The sequence below is a fragment of the Argentina silus genome (assembly GCF_951799395.1).
Source record: "Argentina silus genome assembly, chromosome: 12".
NCBI lineage: Eukaryota > Metazoa > Chordata > Actinopteri > Argentiniformes > Argentinidae > Argentina > Argentina silus.
The window spans coordinates 2,767,012-2,780,907 of record NC_139666.1 but is presented as its reverse complement, the minus strand read 5'-3'; the positions used below and the strand labels follow the sequence as shown (position 1 = coordinate 2,780,907).

The 13,896-nt window shown below is 41.6% G+C and overlaps 1 protein-coding gene across 1 annotated transcript in view; it reads left to right on the top strand.

Annotated features, from left to right (window-relative positions):
- Positions 1-12,098, top strand: part of col5a2a (collagen, type V, alpha 2a) — a 47,245-nt gene extending 35,147 nt beyond the window's left edge. Inside the window, exons 28-54 of the mRNA XM_083682422.1 lie at positions 126-179; positions 390-443; positions 821-874; positions 1,027-1,080; positions 1,266-1,310; positions 1,400-1,498; positions 1,804-1,911; positions 2,258-2,311; positions 2,975-3,028; positions 3,363-3,416; positions 3,508-3,561; positions 3,857-3,964; positions 4,055-4,108; positions 4,272-4,325; positions 4,756-4,917; positions 5,362-5,469; positions 6,081-6,188; positions 6,514-6,567; positions 6,653-6,760; positions 7,013-7,066; positions 7,456-7,563; positions 7,660-7,713; positions 7,809-7,916; positions 8,502-8,808; positions 9,607-9,788; positions 9,968-10,210; positions 10,820-12,098. Of these exons, the coding sequence (XP_083538548.1) occupies positions 126-179; positions 390-443; positions 821-874; positions 1,027-1,080; positions 1,266-1,310; positions 1,400-1,498; positions 1,804-1,911; positions 2,258-2,311; positions 2,975-3,028; positions 3,363-3,416; positions 3,508-3,561; positions 3,857-3,964; positions 4,055-4,108; positions 4,272-4,325; positions 4,756-4,917; positions 5,362-5,469; positions 6,081-6,188; positions 6,514-6,567; positions 6,653-6,760; positions 7,013-7,066; positions 7,456-7,563; positions 7,660-7,713; positions 7,809-7,916; positions 8,502-8,808; positions 9,607-9,788; positions 9,968-10,210; positions 10,820-10,966 (2,643 nt within the window). The 3' untranslated portion in view covers positions 10,967-12,098. The remainder of the gene's footprint in view (positions 1-125; positions 180-389; positions 444-820; positions 875-1,026; positions 1,081-1,265; positions 1,311-1,399; positions 1,499-1,803; positions 1,912-2,257; positions 2,312-2,974; positions 3,029-3,362; positions 3,417-3,507; positions 3,562-3,856; positions 3,965-4,054; positions 4,109-4,271; positions 4,326-4,755; positions 4,918-5,361; positions 5,470-6,080; positions 6,189-6,513; positions 6,568-6,652; positions 6,761-7,012; positions 7,067-7,455; positions 7,564-7,659; positions 7,714-7,808; positions 7,917-8,501; positions 8,809-9,606; positions 9,789-9,967; positions 10,211-10,819) is intronic.
- Positions 12,099-13,896: the final 1,798 nt, after the last annotated feature.

Here is a 13,896-nt window from a genome sequence, read left to right as displayed (position 1 = left end):
ATACAGTCCTAGTGGAAGGTCAACCTTGTCCAGATGGCCTGCTATAAAATGTAACACTTTACTTGATCCTATGTTATTACTAGCCGTATCTAATGAACCTTGTATTGTTTTTATGAACACCAAAGGGAGACCCAGGGAAGACAGGTGAACAAGGATCTGCTGGAGTGGCAGGTCAAAGGGTGAGTAGGTCTTCAATGAACTCTGAATGATTAGATGCACTTGATTCAGCTCACCTGGTGAGCCAGGGTGGGAGGAGTTGGCACTTTATGACTAACAGAATGTTTAAACTCCACTCATATGGCACGCCAAGCGAGCCACACCAAGCACACCCATTGTCATCTCTGTTCATGTGTGGAAGGGGATGCTCACTGATGATGGTTTACTTTTAGGGTCCTCCTGGTAAAGATGGGGAAGTTGGCCCTGCTGGTCCCCCTGGCCCTGCAGTAAGTCACTTTTTTTGTTTGTTTGTTTGTTTTTTATTAACATCTATTTTAACCTATAAGTCCTTAAAGACAAACACAATTGACATATCATTTACATTTACAATAATTTGCCTTCCATGTTTATGACTCATATCCAGCACTCTGGTTGTCCAACACCTGTACAGTATGTACTATAGCCAAGTCCTACAGTGTTAGTGTCATTGTCTCATGGCAACAGTAGTCAGATAAGTTGGCCAACGTACATACACAACTAGAACCATGTTTTGAAATAGTATTGTGACATAATTCAGTATTCACTAATATTCTGGCGGTATTATGCAAGTTCATTGGGTAGCAGTCCAGTACAAGTGTTGTAATGATTTTTTCTTTGTTTAAAGGGTGTTGCAGGTGATAGAGGAGAACAGGGACCACCTGGTGTGAACGGTTTTCAGGTTTGTTGTCATGAATTTCTTTCAAATGTTGTTTCAAAATGTTAACAATCAGTAGCTGATCTCTGAATGTATCTCAAGCTCATGCTGGAAAATGATTGACCTGGCTACAGTTTGAGTCATCAGAAGTTGCAAAATATGCTTTTGTTTCCTAGGGATTACCTGGACCTCCAGGCCCACCCGGAGAAGGAGGAAAACCAGGCGATCTGGTGAGTTTGGACCTATCACAAACATTGTTCCAAGAACCGTAGTTACAGTATATCTCATTGGAAAATACCTTATTGTCAGTGGCTAATGAGATGGGTATTGTAAAAAAGAATTACTCTCAATGACTTAACTGTCTAAATGAATTAAATGAAATATTGAAACGCAATACATGTCTTTGACACATTAGGGTATTCCTGGAGAAGGCGGTTCTGTAGGTCAAATTGGGCCAAGGGTAAGTTGCTCCCCCGACTAAACATAAATATGAAATATAGAATTTGGCCATTCTGTTGTGTGACAGACAGACTTTTGTGTCATGCATAGGGAGAGCGTGGAACACCAGGAGAGAGAGGTGAACTTGGACCACATGGTTTGCAAGGACCCAAGGGAATCCCAGGAACACCAGGTCCAGACGGGCCAAAGGTACATGTCATCCATAAACCTGTGTACCGTAGAGAGGATGCCTTTTCAGTCTTATGATCGTGTCAGTCATGTCTAGGGTTATCTTTCCAGTATTATGATCATACCAACAATGTTCTGTATAGAGATTATGCCTTTTTAGTCTCATGATCATGTCATACATGTGCTGTGTTGTATAGATATTCCTGTGAATGTCGGCATTCATCGTCCGGCCAAAACAGAACTTGTGTTCTCTTAGAATTGGAGAGTCTTTGAAAATGGAATATTACTGTAGATGTGAAGTTGAACCCATGCCTTTTTCTCTGAAGGGTAGCCCTGGTCCCCCCGGAGCTCTTGGTGACCTGGGCCCTCCAGGTCTTCAGGGAATGCCAGGGGAGAGAGGAATATCAGGTCCTCCTGGACCGAAAGGTGACAGAGTAAGTATTCACATCCATCTTCTCAATTATACCATCTTCTTTCCTCTGGGGGTAGGGTTCATGACTCAAGCCATGGATGTCTGCAGCCCTGTTAGTTTTCATTACTCCCCAGCTTAATGATTGGTGGGGAACGATTAGAGAGTGAACTTGTCACTGTGTCTGTCTACACTATGAGTATCATATGATTTGTGTGTGTGTGTCTTGTGTGGACCCAAGAACAGTAGCTGTTGCTCAAAAAACAGCTAGCTAATGGGGATCCACATGTCACAAATAATCAAATATGATGAATGATGAATAACATGAACCACAATATTCCAATACTTGATGTTGATGTCTGTCATTGAAGGGATCAGTTGGTGAGAAGGGATCAGAGGGTACGCCTGGGAATGACGGAGCAAGAGTGAGTACAGTCTACACACATCTTCTCTTCTGACGTACTGTAAGACACAGGCGTCTACATTTGTCAAGTTTATTTGTCATAACATCATATCCAAGTATACAATGCAATGAAATGCTTAAGGCAGAGCAGCTCTACAACGTCAATCAACATCAACAATACGGTGTAATAAGCAAAACGTAAATATAATCATGAACATAAATGTAACCATGAATATAAGCATTAGAGTAGCAACAGTAAAAAAGAGAAAATATTCAGAATATTCAGAATGTTAATATGTTAGTATGTTACACATGGACTGTGAACACGTGCTTGAAGTTGGCAAAAGGAAGTCATGATTGAGAAAGTGTTTTAAGCCCAACTCCTGATTGCATCGTAAGATGATAAAACGTGATAAAGCTGTATTTCATGATTGATATTTATAGAGTACATACTCTATGTAGTCAAACAGTTGGCTAGAGCTGTTGGCAGCATGTGCAGCAGAACAGGAAGAGATATCTGTGAAAAAGGAAAAAAAAAGAGACAGTTCTTTAGAATGGATGAGGGTTAAAAGTTGGCTCTGAACTTGTAGCAGCATGTTCTGTCACACAAAACATGTGTCTTCTCAATCCATACGTGATGACATTGATGAATTATTTCCCCTAACATGATTTTCTCTCTCAACAGGGTCTACCCGGCCCAGGAGGCCCAGCCGGACCCGGTGGACCAAGTGGTGAAAAGGTAAAGAGATGTTGATGACGCTTTTGTTTCAGCCATGTCTCAATTTATTTCTTTTCTACCTACTACACTAAGAAAGCATGTAATAACAAGTCATACTATCTAGTACTTAAACCAAATAATTAAATATTTTTGGTACCTGGTACCAAATAAAAAATGCTGTAATGGGTCTTCCTTTCAGGAATCCTAGGGATATCAAATTAGTAGCGATTAGATCCTTATTAGGTTATCAGGATTTTTACAATGACATTTCTAAATGTAGAGTAAACAATGGACTGTAAAATAAATAGTTCCTCAAAGCTATAAACACTTTAATTAAATTGTGGCATAATTGCAGGGAGAACCAGGACCTCGTGGACCCCCCGGACCTCCAGGATCCAGAGCGATGCCTGTGAGTGGACGCTCTGAACCCAAAAGAATACCACACACATGCTATTGTTTTATTGTATAGTATACTGAAAACAATGTTTCCGTTCCTTTAGGGAAATCGAGGTGAACCTGGCCCTATTGGTCCTGTTGGATTTACTGGACCACCTGTAAGTCATCCTGTATTGTGCACCATAATGTATTTGTGATGAAATTCATGCTTGCTTCAGCATCGTAGTGCTTCAGCATCGTAGTGCTTTAGCATCGTAGTGCTTTAGCATCATGGTGCTTTAGCATTGTAGTGCAATAGTTTGCATCTGATTCATAGAATGATGAAGGGGCCTTGAAAATGGTTCTGGAGATCCCATTGCAAGTGAAATGTGCAGATAAACCTGTTTGATATCTCTTTGCCCTTTTTTAATTCGTTAATGTTGTGTGCTTATGATATGTCTTATTTCTATCCAGGGCCCTGACGGTCAACCAGGAGTGAAGGGGGAGCCCGGAGAGCCTGGTCAGAAGGGGGACGCTGGGTCCCCAGGGCCTCAGGGCTTGTCTGGATCCCACGGACCTCCTGTGAGTTGAAAAACGTAACGTCATGTGTTCGTACCAACAGACAACTTGCATTATGAGGAACAGTCTCATAGAAGGTTGTCTCATTTGCAGGGTCCTGTTGGTGTCGCTGGACTGAAGGGCGGCAGAGGAACACAGGGTGCACCAGTGAGTCAATTTAACTTAATCGAAACATTATTTGGACTGGCCTACTCCTTGACTACATCTTCAATGGAGAGCCTCCAGAAAAGTGTGATTTTGTCTATCTATGTCCGAGATTGTGAGTATATGACCAGCAACAACATGGATATTCTCATATTTTCCCTGCTAGGGTCCTACTGGTTTCCCTGGATCAGCTGGCAGGGTTGGCCCACCAGGCTCAAGAGTAAGTACTCTCAATCAAGATATGTCTGTCCCACCCCACCCAAGCCACTTAAGGGTTGACTGAATTTGAAATATTAAATAAGCAAAAGTGATTGAGTTTTACGTATTCGTCAATTTCAAAGTAAATTCTCAGATTTAAATTTATACAAAGCATCTTCATGGGGATGAGATGACAGCTGAGGGTCATATGAAAATGCTTTTGTTTTTTGGGAGATGCATCCTATAGTACGCCTCAACAAATATCATCAACATCAACCCAGTGATTGCTGCATCCATACAGTACCTTTGGTTAGATTGGTTAACAGGCTTGACAATGAAGTAGTCACTTGATTTCTTTTCTGTGGGACTGACAATACCTTGAAACTCCAAAATTACCAATATGAATAGTTTCAGTTCCAAGCAACGACCAAAACCAACTCTTTCCCTGATAGGGTCCAACTGGTGAGGCAGGACCTCTTGGTGCTCCGGGGAAAGAGGGTCCTCCTGGTCTCCGTGGTGACCACGGACCCTCTGGGAGACAGGGAGAGACAGGACCACCTGGCCCATCAGGGAGCTTAGGAGATAAGGGAGATTCTGGGGAGGACGGACCTACGGTAAGCATGCAAGTGGTGCTCTACAATATAGTACTCAGACTGACATCTTGAATCCCAGACCAACCCCCAATCCCCCTATGCACTTGTGTAGACCTTAGAGCAAAATCAGATGACCTATCGTCAGTCGGAGACCATGATATAGCTACCACTTACACATATCCAATATTTTGTACACAAGTGTTTAGAGAGAAGGGGCTAGGGGTTGATCTGGGATTCAGGGTGTGTTCTCAGTCTTGGCTTCCTTTCCTCATTTTCCCACAGTGGCATTTATACATGGAGGGAGTACATAGACTTCCTCCATTTTTACTTCATCTTTTATGGCTGCCAGATCAGTGGCCATGGAGGAAGGGAACAAGGAAAGGGGGCTAGATAGCACTGTATGCAGCCTTATGAACATTGAGGGTGTCAATATAAAGTGTGCCATGATTGAATGTGTTTCTGTAGGGTCCTGATGGCCCTCCAGGTCCAGCAGGAACAACAGGACAAAGAGGAATTGTGGGTCTTCCTGGTCAGAGAGGAGAACGTGGAATGGGAGGTCTTCCAGGACCAGCGGTATGTTATTTTCTTTCGTTTAACCTAAGTGTCATTTAGTGTTGGAGTAGGTCCAGGACACTGGCCATAAGGAAGTCCAATGCTGATCTGAGTTCTGGTGCTAATGAACTGCATGGTACAGGAACAACACTATAGTATCCACTGTCTCTTGTGATAAAGTCATGCATGAATTTGTCAAAGGAATGTTGCGGTGATATCATGGAGACTATTGACTATTGTAGACATCTTTAGTCAGACCCTAGTCAGCAATGGTCACATCGTTATATCCATCGTCATATCCTGCATGATGATGATGATGATAATAATAATAATAGTAATAATAGTAATAATAACAATAATAATCATAATCATAATAATCATAATAATAATAACAGCAAAGAAATTAACCATTGGTGACATTTCTTTGTAGAAACTAGCTCAAAGTAAGCTTACCTGTTTGTCACCACAAGTAGTTTGAACTGGTAAGAAAACCAACTGTATTTTAGCGTCATTACTTGTCTCAGTTTATGTAAATGGCCTGAGAAGAAATCTGAGCTGTTTCCACAATGTCTGTCATAAGAGATGTCCATCACCCTCCATTGCTCCATTGTGATTTCCTGTTGTCTTTGTAGGGTCCACCAGGGAAACAGGGCACCGCAGGAACTCAGGGTGACAAGGGTCCCAACGGCCCACTCGGTTCTCCAGGTGCAAACGGACCCCGTGGTGATGCTGGTCCTGATGTACGTTTTTTCTGATGCCTTATCTATTTGTTGTGTTTTTAGCATTGCTCTTTTCAGGGTCATCTCCATGGCCCTGTGAGGCTCAGTTGGTAAAGCACAGCATTAGTAACTCTTAAATTGTGAGTTTGAATCCCACTGTGACCAAAAATGCATGCACTGTACAGTAAGTCGCTTTGCATAAAAGAGTCTGCTCAATATTGTATGCCTGTGTAAAGCACCAATAACCCAAGACATAAATGTGATGGTATCTCAAAAGTGTAATGTTTATGACCGCTAAATTAGCTTTAAGAGATACAGATGTAATTAATGTGTTGTTGCTCTTCAGGGGCCTGCTGGATCTGATGGCCCGCCAGGCAAAGATGGAGTTATGGGTCTCAGGGTAGGAACAGCTTTTATTTGACCGTTCATTGTCCATATCTGTTATCTGGTGCATTGAGCTTGACCAGCATGCATGCCTTTCCTAGGGAGAGCGAGGAGACCCCGGTCCTGAAGGTCTGATCGGATCCCAAGGACTTCCAGGTTCTCCGGGTCCAGTTGGTGCAAACGGTGGCTCTGGGAGGAGAGGAGATGCTGTATGTAGCATTCTTTTGGATATTTGTTTTAATTTTTCTTTCAATGCATGATAATCCTCAATCCTCTAATTATCAGCATTGATGCCATGATTTTATATTTCATGCACTGTGTGTCATATTGAAATATCTCATCAGATCTTTTTGTAGATATATAAAATAACTTGCTATAACATTGGAAAAGGAAATGGTCACAAGAATATGTGTATACCCCTTTGCCTAATAAACTAATCTTAATATTTGTTCCATCTTCAGGGCTCTAGAGGACCTCTTGGTCCCCCAGGTTCAGCAGGAAAGAGGGGATTAACGGTAAGATTATTATCACATTTATATATGCTAAAAATCTAAGTGCATCACATAATTTGACCAGATTGACTGAATCACCAATCAATTCATATGTTTTTCAAAATACTGGAATATCTTATTTGAATAGTCCCCAACAGATAGTTTATACAAACCCAACCCGGTATGTCATGCCACAGCCTATTTGAGTATTGTTGCTGACCATATGCATCCCTTCATGGCTACAATTTACCCATCTTCTACTGGCTACTTCCAGCATGATAATGCACCATGTCACAAAGCAAAAGCAGTCTCAAACTGGTTTCATGAACATGACAATGAGTTCAGTGTTCTTCAGTGGCGTGATGGTCATAACCACAAACGGGTAATCTCCCATAAAATGTGCCTCACTACAGGGACCACAAGGACCAAGAGGAGATAACGGTGACCTTGGAGACCATGGAGAACGAGGACAGAAAGGACACAGAGGCTTCACAGGCTTACAGGGTCTACCTGGACCTCCCGTATGTGAAATAAAGACCTACTGTATCTGTTGGGTAGATTAGCGTATGGTTTCAAGTGCTTAGCTGTCTTGATGTTAATTCTTCCTTCATGTTTAGGGTACAACAGGTGAGCAGGGAGCATCAGGAATCGTTGGACCAAGCGGCCAAAGGGTAAGGTGTTCTATGTCTGTCTGCCAAACAATGTCCATGTCGTCAGCATGTCAACTCGATGTTTGAAAATGCATCTTTGTCATGATATGTTCTAGGGACCTGCTGGGCCTATTGGACCCTCAGGAAAGGAAGGGTACATTGGACAGCCTGGGCCAATGGGACCACCGGGAACACGTGGCTTCAGTGGTGAAATCGGACCTGAGGTGAGATACTGTTATAAAGGTCATCATCTTGATCTGGGGTCAGTTATGCGAAAGCTTTGTACCTTAAGTAGTACTTAATTTTCCAGACAACCTATCAGCAAAGCCACAATCTTGAGTGGATCTTGAGTGTGGAGCTGCTGTATCGCCACTTTCTGATCAATGACCCCTCTTCATCTAACATCCTGACATCCTTACTCTTTCCCACTACTACTGCTACTGGTCACCCGTGATCCCAGTGACTTTCTCCATCAGTACATGCATGGTTGAACATTAGTAGTTTAATGTTCGCAAGATATGGTGGCATTCATTTAGAATGGTTTGGGTAATATTAATAAAATGTAGGCTAGTGGAATCGATGGAACGAATCTTGCTCAGCTATTATTTTCTTCTGAGTGGGGAGTGCAGAAGCACTGAGCAGAGCGAGAACGTGGACGAGAGTAAAATGGCAACAAAATGGTTAGCATTCTCCTGCGACCACCATGCCTTGCTCTCCGCACTAAAACAAGGAAATAAAAGCCTGTCGTTTAACAAACAGCATGAATGAGTATTGCCTGTTTACTCTCTTTACTATAATCCGGTTCCTAGGGACCCCCCGGAGAGCCTGGCCCACCTGGCCCTGTCGGGTCTCCCGGACCTCCCACCGCTGCCATGGATGACCTATTTGGCGGCCCTCAAGATTACGACTCTGGCCCCCCTCCCCCTCCTGAGTTCAGTGAGGACGAGGCTCTGCCAAACAACAACTCTACCAACATCCAGGCCGACCCAGGCGTCCAGGCCACCCTGAAGGCCCTCAGCAGCCAGATTGACAACATGCGCAGCCCCGACGGCAGCAGGAAACACCCCGCCAGGACCTGTGAGGATTTAAAGCAGTGCTACCCTCTGAAGAAAAGCGGTGAGTTGTTTCCATAAGATGGTGCAGAGTACAAGAGCTCCATGTACAATCAACTCTTGATAATAGGAAAGGGCTTGAGACTATTATAAATGCACTAAGCCTGAGCGTGCCGCAAAAAAAGAGATTCATTACGTGTTTTTTTTTCCCCTTTCTCTAGCACTGTGATATTAATCAACTATAGTTGATTCACTTACTTTACACAAATGTGTATTGTAAGTCGCTTTGGATAAAAGCGTCTGCTAAATTACTTCAAATATATTTGGGATTGGTGAACTGCAATGCACTGAGTTTGTACTTAACCCATGTGCTTTGATCAGTAGTCAACAGTACATCATGGAGATGCTTTCTGTAAGTATTCTGAATAATATCATTATGGACAGCATTATTATATGTTCCATATTGACGTGCCTCATTTGAAGTAGAGTAACCTCGGATCCCAGTCTTTCTTCTTACCGTTTGGAAAGCCTGGGGAAATTGAGGCAAAAGTGCATTATCGTGAGTGGAGACCTGTAAGGCAATTGCCTTCCTCCCAACCAGTCAATAGGCAGCTCAAAACAGAACAACCAATCATTTTCACTGGGCCCTACGTGGGTAATGTTTCTGCACTTGCTAGCAATGTTAGCAAAGTTAATTGGCTAACACTGACGAGAGGGGGTTATTGTTCTCGAAACATAAACATTTGAAGCGTCATAAAAAGAATATCGGGACAGACAGGAGATTCATTCGTAGTGAATATTTGCAAAATCTAACATTTTTGAAAACAACACAACACTCAATTGTTCTGTTGCTCTGTTCTAGGTGAATACTGGGTAGATCCAAACCAAGGAAGTGCAGAGGATGCTATCCAAGTGAATTGTAATATGGACACTGGTGAGACCTGCATCTCTGCCAATCCGGCAAGCATACCTCGCAAAGTATGGTGGAGCTCCACAAAGAACAAGCCTGTGTGGTTTGGAGCTGATATCAATCGTGGAACACATGTAAGAACATTCAAATGGATGTGAACTGTCATGTTTTGTTTTTTTGTAAAACAAAAAAAGTTAAAATGGCATTTTTGGAATGACCCCAATTTTGAACGTCAGACGTATGTCTGATCAATGTAAGTAAGTGGAGTGCATTAAACATTTTCCTATATTTTCTTGTCTTCTGTTTCTTGTAGTTCACCTATGGTAACAAAGAGCAGCCAGCTAACTCGGTCACAGTGCAAATGACGTTCATACGCCTGCTCTCCAAAGAGGCGTCCCAGACCATCACCTACCACTGCAAGAACACCGTGGGCTACAAGGACGACAAGACTGGGAACCTGAAGAAGGCTGTCATCCTCAAGGCCTCCAATGATCTGGAGCTCAAAGCTGAGGGAAACAACCGCTTCAGATACACAGTGATGGAGGATAGTTGCTCTGTAAGTATCCTTTAGGCAAGCGGTCTATAAATGGTGGCTGGGTCTGCTTAACACTGGGTCCTAGCTAGAAACTTAGGGGCAGAAACTGTGTGCACAAAGAACAGATGATGCATCTGTTTATCCATCAAAACTCATTTGTTCTTTTACCTAAACTGGATTGACAAATGACTATTTATGATTGTTGGCCATCCATCATTTGTCGTACGGTTTATGGATGTCAAAAGAAGAAATTAGTGGAACATTTCACTAATAAATAGATGCATCATCTGTTCTTCGTGCATTTCATCAAGAAGTGCTTCAAGTGGCCCTAGACCAATTCGCACCTGCATATTTCAATGATAGTCTGGAGGTTGTTGTGGCAGTATTTGTGTGCAAATGACAAACAAATACAGGGCATAATGAAAACATATTTGAACCAAATAGCAAATATACCAGAAAGGACTGTAATTACAGAAATGTAATGTAAAAGCTGTAAAAACAAATACAACAAACACAATTCTCATGTCCTCCGATGATGGCTAATACAAGAAAAAAAGAAAACAAAAAAAGAAAACTATAGCTGTTGTACATTTGACTTACTGCATCTATCCAATGTCTTTGTCTTCACAGCAAGCTAATGGCAACTGGGGCAAGACAGTGTTTGAGTACAGGACACAGAAAACAGCAAGACTGCCCATTATGGATATGGCCCCTGTGGACATTGGTGGTTCGGACCAGGAGTTTGGTATCGATATTGGGCCTGTGTGCTTCTTGTAAATCCAACAACAGGGATGCATTAAAGAGAATCCTGAGACTCTTGAACTGACAGCTGATGCAATCAGCCCCCTTGTACATACAGCACTGTGGACTATTCTGGCCCCGTGGCAAGATATTTATTGTGCCTTTCCAACCATTTCCAAGACATTGTAGATTTTTTCCCCCCCTGTATCTTAGATGAATGTTTCGGAGAAGTAATGAAATTGCATTTAGAAACATTCTTTCGCTTGAGCAAGATGTTTCATATGCATTGAAGCTTAGTATGCTTTGCTACGGTACAAAAGATCCAATCCACTGTTGCAAACCTTGATTTTATGGGACAAAGATAAGAAGCTACCAAAGGTCTATGTTAGATAAGAACGCTTTAAAAATGTAACAGTGAATAACTGCTGTTTGTAAAATGAGAACACAATTACACAATAATATTACTACAATGCTTTATTTCAACACATTGATCTTCTAAACTATTCTTCTTTCATATTTTCTTAATTTCTTGTTTTTTTATACAGAACTGTTTTATAGAATGAAAGTTATGGTGCTATTGGGAAAATCAATTCAGCTACGTTTGCTTTCATTGGCATCAGTAGTTTTTTTCTTTCTTGAAAGACTGTTTTGTTACACATGATTTATGTATCCAGTTAACCTAACTCTGTACTGACTCCACTGAACCCAAATGAAAATTAAAGATACAACAAAACAGTTGATTCCTCAGTATTAGCTACCTCGTTACCACAGAACTGGGATGCGATGACTATGTGTAATCTTTCTCACAGGTGCTGTTTCAAAGTGGTGTGATCCATGTACACATCTCCCAGCTGGTACAGGGCAGGGGAGGGTTTGGGGGGGGGGGCAATAAAGATCTTTCTGTCACTGATGGAGAGGTGGAAAGAGTGTCTTCTGAGAGGTGTGTGATGATTCTATTTTTCATGATTTATTTTATTTTAATCAATTACAGTAACTTCGATTTTTCTGCATGTTGGTTCCCCCTTCAAGTGCCTTGGACTTGTTTATCTCATATTAATCTCTTTACAACCGCTTTCAAGACATAAGTGAGTAAGATGGCCTTGAAAGCTTTTCTGCCTCGTGTATTTTTGTGATGCAACTAATTAAACAAACTCTTGTTTATCCCCAATGCTCTTTTTGTCATATTAATCAAGCTGATTGCTGCTTGACAGATAGGATATTCTATCATGGAACAAAACGTCTCTTCCACTTAAATGAATATGGATATAAAATGATTTAGCTCTGGCTGTTTTCATTCATTATTAGTTGCACATTTGTACTAAGTGTCACTGGACGCTGGAGCGATCTCTTCCACAGATCACCTTTGGTCATGGATTTGTTCACAAAACGGACACATTTGTGAACAAATCCATTACCAAAGGTGTGTCGACAGTAACAGGTGAAATTACGTCAGTGCTGGAGCGGTAACAGAGGCTTGTTCATGACAATGAGCCAATCAAATTCCATCAGGTGCACTGAGAAAATCTGGCACTGAAAATAGCACTAATATTTCAGACCGACCCTCCCACTAACAGATGTTTGTACTTAAACTGGTTTTTGGTAATGGTGAACTTTTGGTGAACTGTTGGCTCTAAACTACAAAACTTTTGATTTTAAATCAAACAATTACCATGTTAGAGTCTCAGCTTTTATTTGATGGTATATGTGTTCATATTGGTTTCACCATTTCAAGGAACCTAAAAGTGATAGGACATATTTATCAAATGTCCAATTTAAGCACTCATGTTTAGCATTTGGTAATTTTGCATGCAATAACTGCCTGAAGTCTGTGACCCATTAACCCCACCAAGACACTGGGTATCTTCTCTGGTGAAGCTCTGCCAGGCCTGTACTGCAGCTATCTTCAGTTGTTGTTTAATAAGGGTGTGTCCTATTATTTATCTGCTTAGAAATCAGACATGGTGGGGTGCATCAATGCCTTCACTACACTCTCAGGACCAAACATATGCAGTCATATACTCATCTGTCACATGGTGGCGCTATAACAAGCACGTGTATATCTCTTGATCTGGTTGCCTTAAAGTGGTGAAATTTGGCGCAGATGATCTGGGGTATGTGTTTACGTAGCCCCTATAATATGGTTCTGTTTGACCACGGTAGCGCTATTAAACATTTTTGGCTTATAGTGGCCGTATTGTTTTAGCTAATCTAATGAAACATTTTACATCGAAAGACCTTTGTCCATATATCATACCAAATTTCATGCAGATCTGTAAAGTAGCTTTGGAGAAGAATATGGGTAAAGTCTGCTAGAACATTAAAAACACAACAGAATACATGATGAGCATTTCTCTTAGACTTTTCAAAATTACAGGAAACAGTAACAGATATATCAGTCACTTGAAAACATAGTGTGGTGATTTTTTCTGTTGTTGCCCTGTGAAATATGCAGTATGATACTGTGCCAAAGCTTAGACCCCGGGCACCCCTATATTTATTATTTTCCTTCTTTCATAACTGTTCCAAGAAAAATTGGAAGATGTTTTACATGGAAAGGCCCAGGTCTAGATGTGTCTAGATCTAAAATCTAGATGTGACTTTGCAGGATGGTACAGGAACAAAGGCCACACCCTGTCAAGCATCGTCATGCCATCTGGCCACAAGGTGTCACAATACCATGCAATTGAAAATGCAAATTTGGAAAGGCCACAATTCTCACCAAAGTTTGACCACAGGGTGACACACTGGGTGTTTTTGGCTTATAGTGGCCATGTGTTTTTTGCAGCCTCAATTCTTCGTGGAATTGATCCACAGGATGTTGGAAACATTCCTTTGAGATTCTGGTCCATGATGACATGATTGCATCATGCAATTCCTGCAGATTTTTCAGGTGCACTTTCAAGCTGTGAATCTTCCATTCTACTACATCCCAAAGGTGTTCTATTGGATTCAGATCTGGTGACTGG